Source organism: Pipistrellus hanaki (genome assembly GCF_964339955.1).
Source record: "Pipistrellus hanaki genome assembly, chromosome: 3".
NCBI lineage: Eukaryota > Metazoa > Chordata > Mammalia > Chiroptera > Vespertilionidae > Pipistrellus > Pipistrellus hanaki.
In genome coordinates, this window is record NC_140505.1 from 10,453,512 (window position 1) to 10,475,808 (window position 22,297).

Consider the following 22,297-nt stretch of genomic DNA (forward strand, 5'->3'; position numbering starts at 1 on the left):
TGATACTCCCCATGTGCTGGGCACACAGTGCACGCACCACATATGTGTTGTTTAATGTTACAGATCACGCTCCTGAAATTTCTAGGTGAAGGGATGAAGCACCCCCCGCCCATCCCCGCGCGCGCGCGCACGCGCGCGCGCGCGCGCACACACACACACACACACACACACACACACACAAACAGTTTGGTGATTGTCAGAGGGGAAGGGGGTGGAGGGAGGCAGAAGAGGGTGAAGAGAGGATAAAGCTGATGAGAGGAGACTTGGCCTGGGGTGCTGAACACACAGCACAGTACACAGATGATGAGTTATAGAATCGTGCACCAGAAACCTGTAGACTTTTATGAACCCAAGTTAAGAACAGGTCATTGCAGACATAGTCTGTTCCCTGGGTGATGTGAGAAATTATGAGAAGTGGACACTGTCTATTGCGTAGACAGCTAGACCCTGGCCATTCTCAGCGCTCCCCTGAGTCCCATTTCATCAGGGCTGTGCCTCATGGTCATGGTCGCTCCATTGGACGTTTTCCCGGTGTGAGGCCGGTGCCACATGCACACCCTTGCATTTCTGGCAGGAGTGCGGCTGCAGGGCGGGTGTGCGGAGCGGAGAGGGTGCCCGGTATAAGACAGGTATCCCAGCCAGACCCCATCCCAGCAGAGGATGCAGAGGGTTCCTCCCTTTCAGATACACCCTCAAAGCACTACGTGTAGACGAGCTTCAGACGGGAGGGCTGGAGTGGGCGGGGGGACACTTTCTCTGCCTGAAGCCTTTCACCTAATGATGCCAGAAACTCTCTGACCTGCTGTCCTTGTCCGAGATGTGCTCTGCTCCTTCTTTCTCAGCTGGACTGCCTTCCCTCCTCTTCGCTGTGCCTTTTGTGAAGGACAAGTACAACTATTCTTTTATCTATGTGTGTCTATATATTTTATTGATTTCAGAGAGGAAGAGAGAGAGAGAACATCAATGATGAGAATCATTGATCGGCTGCCTCCTGCACACCCCCTCCCGGGGATCGAGCCCGCAGCCCAGGCACATGCATGCGCCCTGACCGGGAATCGAACCGTGACCTCCTGGTTCATAGGTCGATGCTCAACCCCTGAGCCTCACCAGCCAGACTGTTCTGCTCTCCCTAACGGTCAGGGTCAGGAGAGACTCCATGGATGTCTGCTTCTCAGTCACGTACACTGAAGACAGGACAGAAAAGGAAGGAAAGACGGGGGGCTGGACAGAATCGGGGTGCCCTTCTCCTGTGCTGTCTCCCCAGGTTTAACTAAAGGCAAACAGACTTGCCTCCTCACTTAAGGGCCGGTGAGCCAAGTGTATATACCGTGTTCTGTAAATCTCCCGGGAAATGCGGCAGCTGGTGAGCCGGGCACAGGCCAGATTTAAAACGAATTAATCCAAAGGATCTGATTGGAAGGGTATATTTAGCACCGAGTGTGTTTACTCTCCGCGATGAGATGTCTCATGCCGATCCCTTAGAGAAAGTTGGTGTCGCTGCCAGGGGTGCCCTCTGGGCATGTTTACCCACACGCTCCACGGGAGGCTTACACTGCTCGCTGAGAGCTGTCATACTTCCCAGGACCGTGTCTGTCCGTCTTGGTTCAGGGTGTCGGCCTCGGCAGCCTGAAGACGGAGTCCATGTCTGTCACGGTGGGTGGGCAGTGGCAAGTGGGATGCCAGAGTGAACTCAGGTCCGTGTGGGTCTCCGTGTTAGCGAACCGTTCGCCTCCTCCCCCGGGATCCCACATGCATGAACATGCCCTAGGACCGGGGTCGGCAAACTGCGGCTCACGAGCCACATGCGGCTCTCTGGCCCCTTGAGTGTGGCTCTTCCACAAAACACCACAGCCTGGGCGAGTCTATTTTGAAGAAGTGGTGTTAGAAGAAGTTTAAGTTTAAAAAATTTGGCTCTCAAAAAGAAACTTTTTTTTTTTTGATGTTGCAACTTTGCTGCTGAATTTTTTTTTAGCTGTAATAGATGTTGTTTTTTTTTTAATTATATGTATATTTATCTTACCATTGCCCCCTCCACTCCCGTACATGCCCTCCCTCCCCAGAGTTTTGTGTCCATTGGTTATACTTATATGCGTCTCAAAAGAAATTTCAGTCGTTGTACTGTTGATATTTGGCTCTGTGGACGAATGAGTTTGCCGACCACTGCTCTAGGAGACTCAGCCCTTGGCCTCTTAGGCCAGGAGGGCAGTGATGGTCAGTAAGTGTTATCCAGGAAAGCAGTGACTACCAACGGAGAGAGAATTGCAGCCTTGTCCAGATTTATAGACATGTTTACCTCTATCACTCCTTCACAGCCCCCTTCCCCAGGCCGAGCCGTGGAAGAAAGAAGAAAAGGCGGCGGGTGCACCAGGCAGTGCCCTCCCCCGTCCGAATGGCCCATCACGAGGGGCAGATCATACGTATGGGACGGGAGTTCTCAGTGGAGTGGGACTGAGGTTTCCTATCTGAGTGTCACTCTGCGAGGGTGTCCTTCGGGGTGAGGAGGGAGAGGCCAGTAGTGCCATGATGGACGGTAGCTGCAGGAGGGACACACATCCGTGTTTTCATGTTTATCGGACGATGGAAGGCTCTTTATCTCAGCAGAGACAGAGGGAGGGAGGCAGAGAGAAGGACAATCATTGGACACCCCGTGCTGGGACGCGGCCCAACCCTCCTGCCAAGGTCAACGTCTCTTCTCCATTCCCAACCGCAGGGGCCTGGCTCCGTTAGGATTCAGGTGTCGAATGTGCTCGGCTGAAATCTGAGCCTCGGAGCTAAGGCAGCGGCCAGGCTGACCTTTAACTCGATCGCAAGACGAGCGTTGACGAAGCTTTTATGGTTTTGCTGTGCTCGATGGGCTGGTTTAGGATGGGGGGGAGAACCTGATTCTTTTTCTTTCCATGTTCAGACTGCTCACCTGCCAGTGTCATCCAATCGATATTTACTTGGGGGACGAGCCAGTCATGAGCTCCTCACCAAGGGCCTGACCTGTGCCAGGTGAGGACATAGACAAGGCCCACAGCTCCCGGAACATGTGCCCCCCACCCCCCCGCCGCCAGTTCCAGTGGGTGTCGGTGTCACGGACACTAACTCACGGAGTTTTCCGTTAAACCCACTTGGAAGCCCTCCGTGGCTCTCCAGGGCCACAGATCCAGTCTGAGCATCTCCATCGGCCTGTTTGCCAGGCTCTTGGAAGATTTTCCAGCTTCTTCCCTTGCTGTTGCCGCCGCACACGCACCTCCCACCTCGCCGCCACCTCGCTGCCACGGGTGGGCTCCCGATACCCACCTGCTCCTTTGGTTTTCATCCCCACCTCCTGTCGTCCTCGGTGTTTTATCTGGAATGTCCATCCCTTTCTCTCCGTCCTTCCAGGTTATCACCGTCCGTCTCCAGGCTTCCTTCTTTCATGAGACACCCCCCTGGTCCCGTGGCCGCTTGGGGCTGCTCCCGATGTGCGCTCCTGCTGCCTCCGCCTCCAGTCACTGAGCTCCCGCCCAGCCTGCCACGAGGTGCTGTGGGCTTCCCTCCCGCTCAGAGATGAGCGTGTGGCGGTGGCACAGTGTCTTGCTCATCTTTTCGTTGTGCTCACTGCCTGGCACACAGCGGGCGCTCACTAAGTGCTTGCTGAGGAAGGAGTAGGCTCCTTTTGTTTCATCGAGGAGCTCTGCTGAACGTAAAGATGCTGAGACGATCCAACAGCCGGGTGACGTTTGGTTAGAAACAGGGCACCTCTTTCCACTTCTCATTTGTCCGCCGTGTTTCTTAAGCGTAAATTGAAACTGGAATGTAGTTACCTTCCTTGTTTTATCTATAATACCTGGGGATTTTCAGGAGCTGAAATAAGTAGGTTTTCCTTTGTGTTTTTTGGTTTTTAAAAAAATCCTCACTGGAGGATATGTTTTCTATTCGTTTTTGGAGTGAGTGAAAGGGAGGGAGAGGGAGAGAAGACAGAAGAGCAAGAGCGAGAGCGAGAGTGAGAGAGAGAGAGAGAGAGAGAGAGAGAGGAAGGAAAAAAGAGAGGGCGAGAGAGAGAGAGAGAGCACAAGCTGAAATGAAGTTCTTACCCAAAGAAATGGGAAACCACATTAGATTGACTAATAGTGTTTTGTTATATAAGGGGCATTTTATCTGAACACATATACTATATAATTACATAAATTATATGCATAATTGGTCCAGTGGTCCAGGATAGCTTCTTGAATTTTTTATTATTTTTAAAACTGTATTTCCTGCTTTGAGGGTTCCGCTGTTGTCACGTTATCATATTAGGTCCAGTGAAATATGTAGAAACCTTGAGCAAGTACACTTTGGGTGGGAGGCTAAATAGTGCCACCTTCTGTTCACTGTGAGAAGTGCCATTGACTTTCAAGAGGCCGCCTTGTGTTGCTTCTTTGTTTCTAAAAGACGACTACCAATAAAGTCTCCCAGGTTTTTAGGCGATCAACTACGTAAAAATGTGAACAGTCTCCTAATTATAAGTTATAATAATAATAATAACTATAAAAGTATTTTGGATTTATTCACTGCCCTGTTCACGAGGAGTACCTCTGAGGTGAGCAGGCTTAACGTGAATTATTCCAGCTAGAGAATAACCCGAGGGTTCAGGTAGCAGGAGGGCACTCACCATGGCCCTGGGAATCATTTTATTTTAGGAAGCTCGCTGTAAAGGACAAGTCAGTGGCTTTGGAAAATAATTATACGAAGAAACGTTCCCCCTTAAAGTATGTAAACATTTTAAAGCATGAACGTAAGTAATCTTAAAAATAACATTATTTTAATTTTTTTTTCTAGATTAAGTCCAAAGCCTTTATTCCTATAGCATGCCAGGGAGAAAGGTGACAGTCTTGAGTGCACTGGAAGAGGGGGTCTGAGGGGCCGACATGGCCCAGCTGATGTCACATGAGCGACATCACGGAGCAGGGCCCCTGTGGAAATGGGTTTACACTTCGCTTCTAAAACACTCGGCTTCTGTTATTTAAATTACGAACTTCATGTAGCTTCTTTGTAACAAGGACTACAGGAGCCCCTGAGGTAGTATTGATTTTTTTTTTCCCCCCACTGAAACAGGAATTTTTTTTTCTTTTTTCGTAGGACTGTGTGAATTAACCATTACCAAAAATTCAATCACTGAAACAGGAAATTATTTTTAGGACTATTTCACTACTAGAAACTTGGTGCAGAATTTGTGCAAGGTGGGGTCCCTCTGGGTGGCCTGCAGGGATCGGGCCGAAACCCACAGTCCAACGCCGCCTGCAGCTCCCACACATCCCGGCCCCGCTGTGCCTGCCTCAGGCTCACACCCAATCGTTCCCCATCAGGAGAGGCTCAGGCTGCCCCCGCAGCTCTCACCAGCCACGAGCCCTGCGTCTGGGTCCTCCTTAGGGGAGTGGCCTGTGGGATCTGGCTGAAGCTGGCTCTCCGACATCCCCCAAGGGGTCCCGGATTGCGAGAGGGCACGGGTCAGGCTGAAGGACCCCACCGGTGCACGACTGAGCTGGGGAGGGACTGCGGGAGGGCTCAGAGGATGTCTGCCCGTCTTGCTCAGTCCTCATCGGCTGGACTCCACCAGCAAGCTAACCTACCGATAGGAGCATCTGCCCCCTGGTGGTCAGTGCACATCAGAGCGAGCAGTTGAGCAGCCTTGCATATCATTAGCATATTAATCTTTGATTGTTCAGTTCTGTTGTTCAGTCTATTTGCATATTTATTACCCTTGTATTATATAGGCTTATTATACAGGGTAGATTGAAAATTTAATATAATTTAGTCCACATAGGAAGACAATCCTGGAGACGATGTGGATAGGGACTGGAGGTCAGGCCCCCTATCACTTGCAACCTCTATTTTTCTTCTATAACTTTTGCCAAATTGGAAACTGTACCTTCACAACACCCCCCAGCCAATCAGGAGCGAGTATGCAAATTAATCCAACAAAGATGGGTTAATTTGCATACACAGATGCCTAGCAGTCGGGGTGTTCAGCACCACCCCAGCTGCTCGGGGCCTCTGGGCAGCATGGAAGGCGGAAAGGCGCTCCGGCCAGAGCGAGGAAGTGCCGGCAGCCAGGACAAGGAAGGCCCATTCTTGCACAAATCTTTGTGAATCGGGCCTCTAGTTATGGTAATAAAAGTGATTCCAGCCCTCTCCACAGGCCCCCAGATGGAAGTAAGGTGGCTAGAGGACATGCCTCTGCAGGCAGCGTCTGCACACCCTCTTCTCATTGCACCCAGTGGTTCCTGCTCGAGGTTTACTTGGACGATCCTTGTAGGCGAATTAGAACGATGCAACCATTCCTATTTGATAGCGTGCTTCCTGGCAGCATGAGGCTGGAGGAAATAACCATGTAACCCGCAGGCCTCACACTGACACCCGTGTCTGCTGGGACTCCTCCGCCGATCACAGGTTATAATGTCTGACGTCTGGTACTAGATCAGGGCAGGCTGGTTCCGTCCTATTTGCTTTGGCACCGGTGACAGGGAACGGTGAGAGGCAGTTTACCCGTAGAACGTGTATCCACAGAACCCTTCCCAGCTCAGAAAGTGTTCCCCGTGTCGACACATGTATGTTGTCAGGAACAAGCTCAGCATGCGTGTCTGAAACTGCACAGCTCAGTACACCGTTCCCGTGATGTAAAACACTGTGGGTGCTGCTCGGGATGGCCCGGCCCCGGCGGGTTCCTGTCCCGGATGTTAGGGGTGACTGTTCTGTGTTGCCGACCGCTGCAGCTCAACGCCATGGCGAACCGTGCTGCCGGGAAAGGCTACGAGAACGAGGACAACTACTCCAACATCAAGTTCCAGTTCATCGGGATCGAGAACATCCACGTCATGAGGAACAGTCTGCAGAAGATGCTGGAAGGTAGGCCACTTCCTGTGCACCTCACTGAGAGAGAGAAGGAAAAAAAGGCAGTTGAATGTTTTCGTGCCAACACGGAACGAGATAATAGCCTTTGATGTTAAAACTGTGTTTCTGCAAAGATGCTGTTTGCACCGGTGGGTTACGTTGGGAAGCATATCCGATTGCAGTGACTTTTATTTAATTTTTTTGTGTCACGGGGACGTGCGTAGCAGGCAGGCCTCTCCCTCCTAATATCAGTTTGAGTCTCATCCAGAGCGGCCCCCGGCTCTGGAGCAGAGATGCGGCTGGGGGGTCCCGATCCCCTTCTAAACAGCGGCACCCCAGGCAACGTGCCCACAGCTGAGTGACACCCTCTCACCCCTCGGTCCCGGGCACCAGGGCACACACAGACACGCGGTAGAGGGCATTGTGATGACAGATTATGTTACACAGAAGAATCATTCATGTGGCCAAACAAGCCGCACGCCGAGGAGCAGAAATTCTGCATTTCAGGCGAAACCAGCTGCATTGTGACCTTCAAGGCCCAAGGAGGAATCTGTTGGCACCGTCACCACTCCTGGTTCTCGTGGGAACCGGAACCGAACGCAAAGGGAGGGCGTGTGTCCCGGGGACCCGGCGAGGCTGTGGGCGCTGTGTGGGTCCCTGTGGGGAGGCCGGGGAGGGGGCGCCCCTGTGGGGAGGCCTGGGAGGGGGTGCTGAGCGCTGGGGCCCAGGCTGTCGGAGCAGGACAGGCGGTGTCCGGGACAAAGAAAGTGCTGGGTGGTTTTCTCCAGGAGGCACCCGTGCTCTCGGTTCCTTGGGGGGCTCTCTGCTGAGTGGGGACAGGCGGGTGCGGTGAGGCCTAAGGGTGGGGCTGGAGGGGCCTGGCTTCCATCCTCTCTCCTGGGTTCCTCGGGCCGTCCGTCTCCGTCACGGTGAGACCTGGGACCATCTCTGGGGCTGTCTCCAGTGGGATGCCCCTGGTCACAGACACTTCCACACTGAGCATTTGGATGGTTAGAACCGTGGTCGGCAAACTGCAGCCTGCGAGCCACACGCAGCTCTTTGGCCCCCTGAGTGTGGTTCTTCTACAAAATACCATGGCCTCGGCGAGTCTATTTGAAGAATTGGCATTAGAAGAAGCTTAAGTTTAAAAAATTTGGCTCTTAAAAAAAATTTCAGTCGTTGTACTGTTGATATCTGGCTCTGTGGACTGAGTTTGCCGACCGCTGTGTTAGAAGAACTTCCTTCGTGCGTGGGGAAACATCCCGGCCCCAGAGCCGTCTCCTCTGCCATCCACAGGGAATCGGGGAATCTCCATGTCAGGTCACGGGGACCGTGCTCTGAGCCGCCCAGGCCTCTGGAGATTGTCATTCGGCAGTTTGGCTGTCCCCGTGCGTTTAAGGTTCAAAAATTGGACTTGCTTGGCCCTGCCGTGGAAAGGGTGGTCTCACTGTAGTATGAGGAGTGTTCGTCATTATCAGATCGTTGCTGTTCTTTTATGGTTTTTTTTCTAAAATTTTATTTATTGATTTTTTTAGAGGGAGAGTTGGGGGGGAGGGGGGGGGAGACATGGATTTGTTGTCCCACGTCAGTGTGCATGCATTGGCTGGTTCTCGCTGTGGCCTGACCGGGGGTGGAGCCTGCAGCCTTGGGGTGTCAGAACGCCCCTCTAACCAACGGAGCCCCCAGGGCCTTCTTTCTGTTCTTCATTTAGTGTTTTCATCAGCTGACTTTTTTTTTTTTAATATATATTTTACTGATTTTTTTACAGAGAGGAAGGGAGAAGGATAGAGAGTTAGAAACATGGATAGAGAGAAACATCCATCAGCTGCCTCCTGCACACCTCCTACTGGGGATGTGCCCTCAACCAAGGTACATGCCCTTGACCGGAATCAAACCTGGGACCCTTCAGTCCGCAGACCGACGCCCTATCCACTGAGCCACACCGGTCAGAGCCATAAGCTGACTTTTGAGAACTGACGTTTTCTTGGCAGAAAGCCGCTCCTGAGAGTGCTTATGACAGGCCACTTGGGCTTTGATTTTTACAGGATCGTTCCTGTGGTTTCCTATTGGGAGCCGTTTCCCTAATGCCCAGGGCCCGGCTCGCTCAGGGACGAGCCCCCGGAGCGGGTTCTGGGGAGCAGCCTCCTCCTGTTTTGTAAGAGACCACGGCCCCGCACCCGTCCCGGCTCCGTGTCAGCGCAGGGAGCACGGACCGCTCTCCGGACGCCTGTCAGGGCCCTGGCCGGTGTTTGTCCATCTGTGTCCCCGCGTCAATGATGAACCGCGGTGCAGCCTCCTGCCGGGCGATGTGCCCGCCCTCGGGAGGCTCAGCGGGTCCCCCATGGCCGTCTCCTCAGGTCTCCCCCCAACCACGGGCACTGGTGTTAGCGGAATGTGTCTGTGAGCACCAGCCGCAGGCGATTTCCTCAGAGCCTGGCCTCTGGGCCGAGTGTGTGGCCTGTGCAGGGCCCCTCTAGAGCTGCTTGAACGTGTACACTTGACCTAGCGTCCTAAACCCAGCTGTTTAGCCCTAACGGTGTGGCTCAGTGGGTAGAGCGTCGGCCTGTGGACCCAAGGGTTCCGGGTTCGATTCCGGTCAAGGGCATGTACCTTGGTTGCGGGCACATCCCCAGTAGGGGGTGTGCAGGAGGCAGCTGGTCGATGATTCTCTCTCATTGATGTTTTTAACTCTCTAGCCCTCTCCCTTCTCTCTGTAAACAATCAATAAAATATGTATTTTTAAAATAAAATAAAATAAACCCAGCTGTTTTGTGGCACGCATTCCTCCCGTGGAAATAGTAACGATGCCTTCTGGTCAGGCAGAAAGCGTGTCATCTGTTCACCGCTTTCCACCGGAGCTCCCCTTCGATCACACGGAGGATGGTTTTCCCTCCGGTAAGAGAAGGGTGTGGAACGGCCGGCAGAAGAGCCGGGCCGGGCTGAGGAAGTCGTCCCCCGGGTGGAGGGATTCGAACCTGAACCCGTCAGGCACCTCGGCGTTGCGGGGGAGTCAGCGGGATGCAGGGAGGGGGCGCTGTCCGCAGAACTGCTTCCACACCGAGCCCGGAGGCTGGCTGCCCTCCCACCCCGGGTCACTCCGTCCTCAGGGCGGGCAGGTGTTTACGGGAAGACGGCTTCAGTCCACACGCTCCTTCTTTTGGGTGTCGCCTAGGAAGCTGCCCTAGCCGAAACCGGTTTGGCTCAGTGGATAGAGCGTCGGCCTGCGGACTGAAAGGTCCCGGGTTCGATTCCGGTCAAGGGCATGTACCTTGGTTGCGGGCACATCCCTGGTGGAGGGTGTGCAGGAGGTGGCTGGTCGGTGTTTCTCTCTCATCGATGTTTCTAGCTCTCTATCCCTCTCTCTTTCTCTCTTTGGAAAATCAATAAAATATATATATTTTAAAGAAAGAAAGCCGCCTTTCCCCCTACGACAGCGCCACGTGGGTTCTAGAATGTGAGTGGCTATTGTTGGCCATTGTGTTGTTCTGCGTAACCGGCCACTCCTTCTTTGACTTTCACTCATTTCGCTAAAAATTGAGCAGCTGGTGTGTGCCAGGCTTCCTCGGCTTTTCGTGGGAACGGTCGTGTTTGATTTTCACGGCCATCATCTGCAGTGTGTGGTGTGGTCTGCTGTTCATACCTGAGGAACCCGGGTCTCAGAAACACGAGGCAGCTCAGAGGAAGGTGATTTTTCAAAGAGGATTGCGTAAGTTGAAACAAACAAACGTATAGGAAGACATTTAAACTTCCTCTGGTAATTTAAAAAACGAAACTTAAAGCTTCCAGTTACTGTTTTTCCCTTAGTGTTTTTAAAAACGAAAATATGTGATAAAACTGGTACTTCGGATATTTCTGGGGTCATGAAATTGGCTTAAAGAAACATAATATATTCTGTTTGGAGAGACATACTGTATTTTTACCAGGTTGCCTCCCCTTGGGGGCTAACCCAAAATATGGTTTAAAAAAAGAAAGCCATAACATGCCTATTTTTATAATAGTGTTTTATTTATAATAGAAGTTTGGAGGCCACAGGAATGTCTACCTGTATTTTCCGGCGTATAAGATGACCCCCCTAATTTTACAGTTAAAACATAGGTTTAGGCCTATATTCGCTGTATAAGACTACCCTCCACTTCCGAGGCAATACCAGTTCTTTTTTTAATAGACCGCCTCTCTGACTCTGGCCAATATGAGCAGGCTTTTTTTCGTTTCAAAAGCCGTCCTATACACTGGAAAATACGGTAATAATAGTAAAGAGATTAAATAAATTTGCTCCATCTCTTTTTTTTATTGATTTTTTTTTTTTTTTTTTTTTTTTTTTTTTTTTTACAGAGAAGAAGGGAGAGGGAGAGAGAATTAGAAACATAGATAAGAGAGAAACATCGATCAGCTGCCTCCTGCACACCCCTTACTGGGGATGTGCCCACAACCAGGGTATATGCCCTTGACCAGAATCGAACCTGGGACCCTTGAGTCCACAGGCCGACGCTCTATCCACTGAGCCAAACTGGCTAGAGCAATTTTGTTCCTTCTCTTAATAGAAAGTTTTACATCCATTAAAAATTATAAATGTTAAGAGTATATGTGTACATTGTAACATGGGAGAAAGTGAGAAATTCAGGCTGTAAAATTGTACGACTACTCTGATTTACTCCATGGTAGATCATATTTATGAAGAAAGACTGGGAGAGCCGAAACCAGTTTGGCTCAGTGGATAGAGTGTCAGCCTGCAGACTGAAAGGTCCCAGGTTCGATTCTGGTCAAGGGCATATATATGTATATTTTTTTTTAATTGATTTTTTTTTTACAGAGAGGGAGAGAGAGTAAGAAACATCGATGAGAGAGAATCATCAATGTGCAAGAGGCAGCTGACCGATGATTCTCTCTCATCGATGTTTCTAACTCTCTCCCTCTCTGTAAAAAAATCAATTAAAAAAAAAATATATATATATATATATATTGTTTTTACAAAAGAAAGACTGGGAGAGACTGTCAAGCAAAAATAATTGTATTAGCATGGAAGGATGACAGGCCAGTTTTTAATTTTTCCTTCTTTATTTACTAAAGCAGAGGCCCAGCAATCACATGAGAAGGGGCCCACCTCCCGTGTGCAAGGAGGCCCCCCGTGGGCGGTCGGGACCCATGCCTGACTCGCACAGCATTGGCCGCCGTGCGAGTCAGGCCGGACCTGCACCTCGGGGGCTGGGGCCCGTGCCTGTGTCCACTCCAGGGCCGCCGGCGGGCAGCCCCCGCCTCTGTCTCCATCTCCGCCGCAGGCCTCACTTGTGTGCCAACCTCCTCCTGTCTGGTCGTTACGGAGTCCTGGCCTAATTTGCATATTACCTCTTTTCATTGATATATATATATATATATATATATATATATATATATATATATATATATATAAATAGATAGATATAGATATAGATAGATACTCTCTGTAGTTGGCTTATTGCATTAAAAAACAAACACTCAGTACACATTATCTCCAGGTTCTGTGAGTGAGGAGTCTGGGCATGTCTCATACAGGTTTCCCACTTCAAATTCCCACTTTTGCAAAGCAAATTCACACCTTTGCAAAGCTAATTTGTTTGCAAAAGGGTGACTCTGAAGAGGAAAACCTGTATCTAAAAGGGAACCAGGGTCCCCCCGCCCACAATCTTAAAGGCTGCAGTTAAGGTGTAGGCCAGGCTGCGTCGTCATCGGGGAAACTCGGATGAGAAGCACCTGCTTCCGGGCTCATTCAGGACGTTGGCAGCATTCGGGTGAGGGCCCTGAGCGTGGTGGCTGTCGAGGGGAAGGGGGCACCCTTAGGTCCCAGGCCGCTGTGCGCTGCCATGGGCACTGCCAGGCTGCCCACAGCACGGCCGGCTGTTCTCCAAGGCCTGCTTCTCTCCGGGTAGAGGGTGGCCTGCGGCATTTACAGAGATTTTTATAATCAGGTTTAGGAGCGCGTCCTTCCCAGGATGACGTAACAAAGCAGAACCCGAGCCTGGTACTTTCCATCGCCGCACGGTGGTCTCGGCTGATTGGCTGCTTCGATATTGTCCAGGATCACCCATAACCACCCTGCACCGCCATGTCACGTTTATGGAGTGATTTGCTGATTAATCTGTGTAATATTTAAAGGTATATTTACTCAAGTCGTCTTTATCGCAACCTTTATTGCAATATTCTTAATGTTCCCATTTTACAGACGATGAAATTGAGGCAACAGAGGCTGAGAAACTTGTGGCGCTCATGACACTAAGTGGTAGAGCCAAGATTTTCACCTCGTTAGCGTGAATCCAGACGCCACGCCCTTTACCGTTTGGCTTCACAGCCTGCCCAGGTAGTGGGCTGGGTAGAGGGGACCTCGGCCCACCTTCCCTCCCTTCCACTCTCTCTAAAAAGCAATGGGGAAAACATCCACAGGTAAAGATTAAAAAACAGAGAGAGAAGACACCAATTACCAAGATAAAAAATTAGCAATGAGCCCTAGCCAGTTTGGCTCAGTGGATAGAGGGTTGGCCTGCGGATCACAAGGTCCCAGGTTCGATTCCAGTCAAGGGTACATACTTCAGCTGCAGGATCCTCCCCGGCCTGGCCCTGGATCAAAAAGAGAGAGAGAGGGAGAGGGAGAGGGAGAGAGAGAGAGAGAGAGAGAGAGAGAGAGAGAGAGAGAGGTGGGGGGAAAACAGCACGTTTCCCAGGCGTGGAAGTGCTTGCCTTGTGACATGGCCCGTGTCCACTCAGCACAAGTTTTCATAAAAGGAAGTGTAATAAGCCACATGTCAGGCTGTGTGGGCGGTTCCTTGGCACGTTGTTTTCCAGAGAGGCAAGCCGCAGCCTGCTGACCATCCGGTGGGAGTGGGTCCCGAGCCAGGAACAGAGGCCCAGTGTCCACGTGTGTGTATGCATGCATTTACACACAGATGTGTTTATTACACACATGGCTGTTACACACTTGTGCACGTGTGTGTGTGTGTGTGTGTGTGTGTGTGTTTTCTATGCTGCTGACTCAGGCAATGCTAGTAAATGTATGAGAATGTATGCTTGATGGAACCTTACCATTCTATGTTGTTGTCCAAGTCTTTAAAAGGAAACAAGGTTATACCCAAAAGGCCTCCTGGCATTCCTGTATTCAGGTTCCAGCAAGCAGCAGCGTGAACAAAGCTGGTGTTGTTTTAGAGGATAACCACCACCAGGCCTCTGAACAGAGGGCCCCCGTGGGCTGGGAAAGGCAGGGACGAGAACACCACTCACATGAATAACCGTTGCTGCTAGCGTCTCAGTCCTCCGTGATTCTGGCCAGTTCCAGGCAGGGCTCAGGGGTTCCTTCTGTCACCGTGTGGGTGAGTAACATAGAAGGGGACGGGGGCTGTAAACCAAGCACTTCCATTTTTAAAATACACATTTTATTGATTTTTTACAGAGAGAAAGGGAGAGGGATAGAGAGTTAGAAGCATCGATGAGAGAGAAACATCGATCAGCTGCCTCCTGCACACCCCCCACTGGAGATATGCCCACAACCAAGGTACATGCTCTTGACTGGAATCGAACCCGGGACCTCTCAGTCTGCAGGCCGACACTCTATCTACTGAGCCAAACCGGTTAGGGAAGGCATTTCCATTTTTTAAGTCCACAATAGAGTCCTCTCCGTGTGATTCCACCTGCCAGGTGGCCAGTGAAGGGCGATGGCTATCATCTTGATTGCTCTTTGAAGACCATTCCCAGGGCTGGCTTCTACAATGTGAAAGGGACAGGCCTCACTTCAGCAGAAGCCCTACTGTGTGCCAGGACTGGGCATGAAGCCCTACTGTGTGCCAGGCCTTGTCCATGTCAACTCTGACCTCAGGAGACAAGACGGACACCCCCAGGGTTCGAACAGGGACTGTCCCTCCCTGACCCACCCAGCTCCTGTGGAGGAAGGAGCGCGATGGGTGCAGGGAATTCCTAAGGACGAGCATCAGGCTCATTTCCTTCCAAGTACATTTCCTATTTCCTCGGTTTCCAGAATAACGTTTATGTGTCTTAGTGTTGCCTCTGTATGTGTGCGGAATGAGTTGCCCCGTGCTGTAAAACCAATACTGGGCCTGGGCACGAGGCACGGCTCTCTCGCCGGTGGCATATGCCTCTGATGTCAGCCGAAATGAACTTCGTTCAGCAAAAACGGTGTGCAAATATTGGTTCGGGTTTGGCAACAAGAGTGAGCACATCGGTGTTTCTGCCTTATCCCGAGTTTATCCAAACAAACCCACCCGTTCTGTATTTAAAAACCGAAGCACTAATTGTTCCAGTCTCAAGCGTACCCCCATCTGTCCCTGCGTGTGAGTCATCTGCAGAGCTGTTTGCTGTTACCTCTCCGCACCCCCTATCCCACCACACACACACACACACACACACACACACCCCGCCGTGGTGACCTCGCCTGAAAACCTGGCCAGGCTATCTTACTTCTCGTCCACAGAGTCCGTGCTCCTGAAAGCAGAAACGCTGAGCCAGGAGCTCTGTGGGGGAGAGGAGCGGGCTGTGGGCCACGCTGCTGCCCTGCCACGTTCCCTCCGGCAGGAAGTGCTACGGCCCTGTCTGCGAGCCAGTGTCCCGGCTGACCTTCGGCAGGGCCCCGCCAGGTTCGGTGGGAATCCTGGTGTCTTTATTTATTTTATTTTTTTAAATGTATTTTATTGATTTTTTACAGAGAGGGAGAGAGAGATAGAGAGCTAGAAACATCGATGAGAGAGAAACATCGATCAGCTGCCTCTTGCACACTCCCCACTGGGGATGTGCCCACAACCAAGGTACATGCCCTTGACCTGAATCGAACCCGGGACCTCTCATTCCGCAGGCTGCCGCTCTATCCACTGAGCCAAACCAGTTCAGGCGCTTTTTCCATTTTTTAATGCTTATATCAAAACAACACATTTAAAGGACAGAGGACACCGTAACCTCGGAAACAGCCTGCGGAGTGCCTGGGCCGCAGGCTGACCCAGCGCTGTAGGTCCTGGGCACGCCTGTCTGTCTGTCTGTCTGTCTGTCAGGGGCTGCAGCCGGCACCTCTGCCTGCACTGGTGTGCGCACTGTATATGCTGGCCCTCATTACCACGATTATCCTTGGATAGCACTCTTATTGTTTTGTACGTATGAAAATTTACATGCATATACTAGGTAGCCTTTTGCTTTTTTTAACTCCACATTTCATCCGAGACATCCATACGATGTGATCTCACTCACCTGACAGCTGTGTAATATTCCCCTCCACGAACGTATCTCAGATCATTCCCCACCCCCACCCGCCACTGATGGTGGGAGGGGGCAGCGCCGACACCTCAGAGGGCCAGTGCTCCCGGCCGGAGGACACTGAGATAGCTCCAGGTCTGGAAGGGAGGTCGGAATCTTGCCTAAACGAAATTTTGGCAGTGTGGTTTTCTTACGTAGGCTGGGAATCTGCTGGGAATCTCGTGTCATTCCCTTCCTCGCTGCTGGCGCATGACTCAGAATCCACTACGTGTCCTTCACTGGTGGCCGTTGTGTTGTGGGTGCTGGCGTCAGTCACGGGACCGTTTCCTCCACGGCCCTCTCGCCATGTGCTCCAGGGTGGCCCGTGTCCAACGCTAAGAGGGTAAATAGGTCCCGGCTGGACCTTCGCTATGGTGACATTCCAGGATTTCCATGAATCCCAGGGTCTGATCGCTCCATAGAATACTTTCAAACTCAGGCACCATCCCGCACGGCCAAAGGAAACAGAAGCCTTCCTGGAAGTGGTCTGATAGAACCACGTACGTTTGGGCACGTACCCGGACGTAAGTCTTCTGGAAAACACTTCAGTGAAGGAATCGTCAAACGACCGGCATCACAGTCCCATGTAAAACGCGAGGGCCCCGATCTGGCTTTGACAACACGATTTGTCTTGCAGTGTGCGAGCTGAAATCCCCCTCCATGAGCGACTTTCTGTGGGGCCTGGAGAACTCCGGCTGGCTGAGGCACATCAAGGCCATCATGGACGCGGGCACGTTCATTGCCAAGGTACGTGGTGGCGGAGAAAGAAGCCAAGGGCACCCTCTGCACCCCCCTCTGGCCCTCGGCCTGGCTGCGCCGCCCTCCCAGCCCGCCGGCTGGAGACGCGGTTCTGCGAGTGAGGTCCGTGCTCAGTTAGCGGACAGTAGGTCAGCACAGCAGCCAGGTGGTAGAATATCACAGAATGCTCTCTGCAGGTAGGCCTGGCCCCAGATGGAGGAGAGAATTCTCTGTGCAGGCGGTGCATCCATTTCAGGGACGGAGGCCCTTTATGCGATATATTTATTGGGCAGACGTTTGCTTAGTGTCTTCCACTGCGCTTTTCTGGGTGCTGAGGAGGCAATGCGGGATAAGCCGGTCTCCTCACCGAGCCGACATTCTGGGCACTGCCTGAAACTCTCCGAAAAGGAGAGTTTCAGGCAGTGCCCAGTGCTGGGACAAAACCTCCCTCTCCCAGGCTGCTTCCTGTCAGGATACTCAGCTAAAATCCTGCAGCGTGTTTGCGATAGCAAACTTGCTGCTGTCATTTTCACGCTTTCTCTCCCTTCCCCCAGGCCTGGACCCATTACTTGGCTCTTATCCTTTTGTCTCTGATTTCCTAGTTTTACCGTTTATTTTTGTCTTCTTCCTTTTGAAAAAGGCAAGGCCAATGGGAGACCCCTAACATCAATGAGAAGGGCCATGGCGGGAACCCAGAGCGGAGGGGAGGTGTCAGAAGGTGGGCTAGCAGGTGTCTCAGGTGTCTGTACAGCACGCGGTGTGGATTGTGCAGTGCACATGCTCAGAGGCGGCCTCATGGTCGCTTCCAGATCTGGTGCCATGGGGAGGGCGGGCGCTGGCTACCAGCATCAATCAGATGAGGGCGTGAACACTAAATGGATAAAGCCGTCAGCTCTTTTGTCCCTTTCTGCAAGTATGAAACTGAACCGCATCCTGATGAGTCTTTTTGTGTTCACGGCCATTCTTTTTATTATTTTTTTAAATTTCTTTATTGATTAAGGTATCACATATTTGTCCTCATCCCCCCCATTCCCATCCCCCACCCCTCCCCACGCATGCCCCTACCCCCCTGTGGTCTTTGACCACTGGTTAGGCTCATATATTGTATATGCACACAGGTCCTATGGTTGATCTCTCTCCCTTTCCCCCACCCTCCCTCTGAGGTCAGACAGTCCGATCCATGCCTCCTTGTCTCCAGGTCTGTTCTTGTTCATCGGTCTATGGTGTTCACCATTTCCCCTAGCTGAGTGAGCTCATGTGCTACTGGAAATACACTTATAAGAACCGAAAATGAGACAGACAATGGTTATGCGGAGAGGCAATTGAATCAATCTGTTGTGTTCACGGCCATTCCCTGTTTTGCAGGCGGTGGCGGAGGAGGGGGCCAGCGTGCTGGTGCACTGCTCCGATGGCTGGGACCGGACCGCACAGGTGTGCTCCGTGGCCAGCCTGCTGCTGGACCCGCACTACCGGACCCTCAAGGGCTTCATGGTGAGTGGCCCCTCCCCACGCAGGGTCCTGACTGTAACTAAGCAATGTTTTCTTTTGTTTCTCATCAACATTTTTCTCTTAGATCGGCAAGATGAATTAAAGGGGAAAATGTCCAAGATGTTGGAACAAAAAAACCAATGCTGTTAAATGTGAATTTAGGGGCCGATATGAAATATATTCGTTTTTAAAATAGTTTTACACAGCATTTGCTCATAGGAGTTTCAAGTTTGAAGTAGAGTGAATATAACAAAAACTTTTCAAACTTTTAAAAAATTGGAGATAAAACTTTCTATATAGAGCATGCGAGAAAGTCCTTGAGAGGAAAAACTGGGTCATCGTCGTACCCCCCCCCTCCCCCCCCACACACACACACACTTACTGCTATTGTGTAAGTAGTCCTTTACACCTCAGGGCGACAGTGTGAACATCTGTACCGATGTGGCCTCTGCTGAGGCTGAGCACGTCCTCCTAGGTTTTGCACCCGCTGGGTGTCAGAATGTGGCACGCTGCAGAATGTGGCACGCTGCAGAATGTGGCACGCTGCAGAATGTGGCACGCTGCAGAATGTGGCACGCTGCAGAATGTGGCACGCTGCAGAATGTGGCACGCTGCAGAATGTCCGTAGTTGTCTGGAGTGGAGTCGCTTTGACCACTGGAACCATTTTCTTAAAATGACTGCAGAGACTCCGGCGACTGGGAGATGCCTGCCTCCTGCCTCCTGCCCATGGTTTGGTGGGTCCTGAATCCGTGCTGGGCACAGGGGGCCACATGGGGTGTCTTTACAGAAAGATCTTTATCAAGGATATCAGCTGACACTCGGGGACAAGAGGCAGGTTTCCTTTCTTGGGCTTTTTCTTTTTCAGAGTCTTTCTCCCATCTCAGCCCCTCCCTGCGCGGAGGTCAGAGGGCTGGATCCCTCCTTTAGATTTGGACAGTGGAGGGATCCTGAAACACACACAGCCAACCACCAGAGGGCCTCTCCCTCACACCATCCTTATCACCACCGGCCCTTTCTGACTGTCCAGTTAGATCTGTGAGCTGTCAAGGACAAACTTCAACCACTCATTTTTTTAAGGGGAAACCTCTAGCCAGCTTAGCTCATTGGTGATACTGATGGGATTATTCTGTGTCATTTACAATTTTTAAAAAATACCAAGAAAATTTGAAACTCCTGTTACCCCCTCACTCCAAAGCAGGACTGAAACTCCTCCTCTGCCCCCATTGTCTTAGAATTCTTCTCATCCACAGCGATCTCTGGGTTTTACACTTCTTCCTAAGTGGAGTAAAGCTCCCTGGAAGACATTCCAAGTGGTTTCTTGTAAGGAGGTTGCTTTGGGTTGAGCTGGGCATTGGTGTAGAGTAGGTTAGGAGGTAGAAGCACCACTTCCTAGCAGTGTGATCTTAGGTGAGGATCTTCCTTCCATTCAGTCCCCTTTCTGCAGAGAGGCTGATCATACCCACCCTACAATGAAATGGTCATGTAAGCAGCAGAATGAGCTGGGACTCACGGTGAGCATTCAGTGGGTGGCGATACTAACATTTTCATATATCCATTCCCATTTTTCCCCCCTAAGGATGACCTTCAACTTGCCCTTCCGAAATGCACCTCTGAGCTGGTGGATAATGAGAGCTCGTTCATTGGCAGGTTACCCAAGGACAGTGACTTCTACTCCAAGGACCTCTGAGTCCTTGTGATGTCTTATTTTTCCTGGTTTGCTTCCCTCCATGATATTTATGTTCTTTCTCGTGTAGGTATTAATTGAAAAGGACTGGATCTCCTTTGGCCATAAGTTTAATCACAGGTAAAAATATTTTAAAATCTGTTTTAAATGCTTAGGATTAAAAAATGTTTTTCTCAATTAATGGGGGGAAATAGCTTTATATTTTTAAGTGTCTTTGTGTATCTTCATCAAAAAGTTAAAATTTCATTGTATATACACTGCTTCACAGGTACATGAAGTTCTGAGTACTTCTGATGAGAATTAATGCTAAATATTCCATTTCTGAAGTGCAGCCATGAATGTTAAGCTGCAAGTTGTGAACGGCCTATGGAAGTTTTCTCTGACCTTTCACTAAGGGAGGCCATTTGGGTTGTCCTGAGGACTTGTGTCCTGGGTGACGTCTCTGGGGAGGAAATGTGTGACAGTGGCCAAGGCTCTGCAGATAGACAGATGCAGACGGTGGCACATACCAGCTGTGTGGCCTTGGTGTCTGTCCCCTCTGAGCATTGGCATCCCCATCTGTAAAACGGGCTACCCCCCTTACCCCATTCCACAGGTTCTAGCAAGGGTTTTTAAAAAGTATCCATAACTAGCCCGACTCCTCGCCTGGCCCATATACTAGGCTTTCAGATACACAGAAGCTACTGTTTTTGGAGACCACAGTCGCATTTTGTTAGTGTGGGTGATAATGCCCGACTTGTGTTCTCTAACCTCCAAAATGTTAAATGGTATAGCTGGTGTACTCTAGCCCTTTGCGTTAAAGTTTAAATTTAGGCAGCATGATAATAATCTAATTAGGTACTTACTTTTCCAGGAAAGCAAAATTATTCCTTTTTACAAACGAATTAAAGACTCCAAACAATTAAGTATCCTTAAGATCATTGTTACCATCAGTTTTGGGGTTCTGACTGTATGTGCTAAGCAGTTAAAATCTCTGATAGAGGACATATGGACAGAAAGAACTGGGAAATGCTGAAGACTAGGTGGATTTATGAGAAGAGAGTCTATTAGGCAAACCTTTTAAAGCTATCTATTTTTTTAGGTGAGCAGAACTGAAACTCTTGAGAAGTTTCCTGACAATTTCTAACGTAGCCATTCTCGAAAAAAACTAAATCAATCCTTACTCATTTCTATTCCTCAAGTTGATCAAGTTGAGATGAGGTTCTAAATTACTTTATGTCTGATTGCAAATTACCCCTTTTGTATTCTTTCCGAAATTCATACAACAGTGTAAAAGACTACTCTTGATTTAGATTCTCATCTCTTGAAAGTAGTTTCAAGATTCTCTGACATACTCTTGAAAAACAAAGATGTGAGAGATATAAAGGTATATTGGAATCTGTGGTCACATGGAAATATTGTAATTATATGCTGTTTTAGTCCTGTTCTAGAAACAGAAATATCCCCTAGAAATTTGGGAAAGTAAAGTTGTCTTTACTTATTCCTTCCCTCCAAAACAATGCACAAGTGAAAAACTCTAAAGTTGTTTAGATAATTCACTAATTGAAACAAAGTGAAGGTTTATTCAAAAGTTCTAATATGTACCCTTCCCCTCCCCCAATATATTTGTATTGATTTCAAAGAGGAAAGGAAAGATAGAAACATCAATGATAAGAGAGAATCACTGATCAGCTACCTCCTGAATGACCTTTACTGGTCATTCAGGAGGTAGCTGATCGAATTCACAGCCCAGGCATGTGCCCTTACTGGGATCGAAAGTGGTTTGTAAGTTGAGGCTCAACCATTGAGCCACGCCACCCAGGCTTTAGTGTACTTTTAAAATTTAATGTATTTTTAACATGAGTGTTTCCCCTCTTTACTAGGGTTGCTTTTATGGTTGTTTTTGTATTTATATTATAGCTTCTAATTTAAAAAGCAAACAAAATAACTGGCTATAAAAATGTTCTAATACTTTATTTTATAGATATGGCAATCTAGACGGTGATCCCAAAGAAATCTCTCCAGTTATTGACCAGTTCATCGAGTGTGTGTGGCAGTTAATGGAACAATTTCCCTGTGCATTTGAGTTCAATGAGCGGTTTCTGATTCACATTCAGCATCACATATATTCCTGCCAGTTTGGAAACTTCCTATGTAACAGTCAAAAGGAGAGACGAGAACTCAAGTAAGTGTTTTGGTATTTAGTTTTGTGACTGAGAATTGCAGATACCCTTTCATAATGTGGAAGACCGTTTTAGCCACACACCTAAACTGACAGATTCAAGCTCTTTCCTTATTCCTGACATAAC

At 49.9% G+C, this 22,297-nt stretch overlaps 1 protein-coding gene across 1 annotated transcript in view; it reads left to right on the plus strand.

The window, feature by feature from the left end:
* The window catches only part of MTMR7 (myotubularin related protein 7), an 89,293-nt gene that overhangs the window by 60,601 nt on the left and 6,395 nt on the right, over positions 1-22,297 (plus strand). Inside the window, exons 7-11 of the mRNA XM_084879237.1 lie at positions 6,723-6,855; positions 16,736-16,845; positions 18,202-18,327; positions 20,080-20,129; positions 21,973-22,173. Of these exons, the coding sequence (XP_084735363.1) occupies positions 6,723-6,855; positions 16,736-16,845; positions 18,202-18,327; positions 20,080-20,129; positions 21,973-22,173 (620 nt within the window). The remainder of the gene's footprint in view (positions 1-6,722; positions 6,856-16,735; positions 16,846-18,201; positions 18,328-20,079; positions 20,130-21,972; positions 22,174-22,297) is intronic.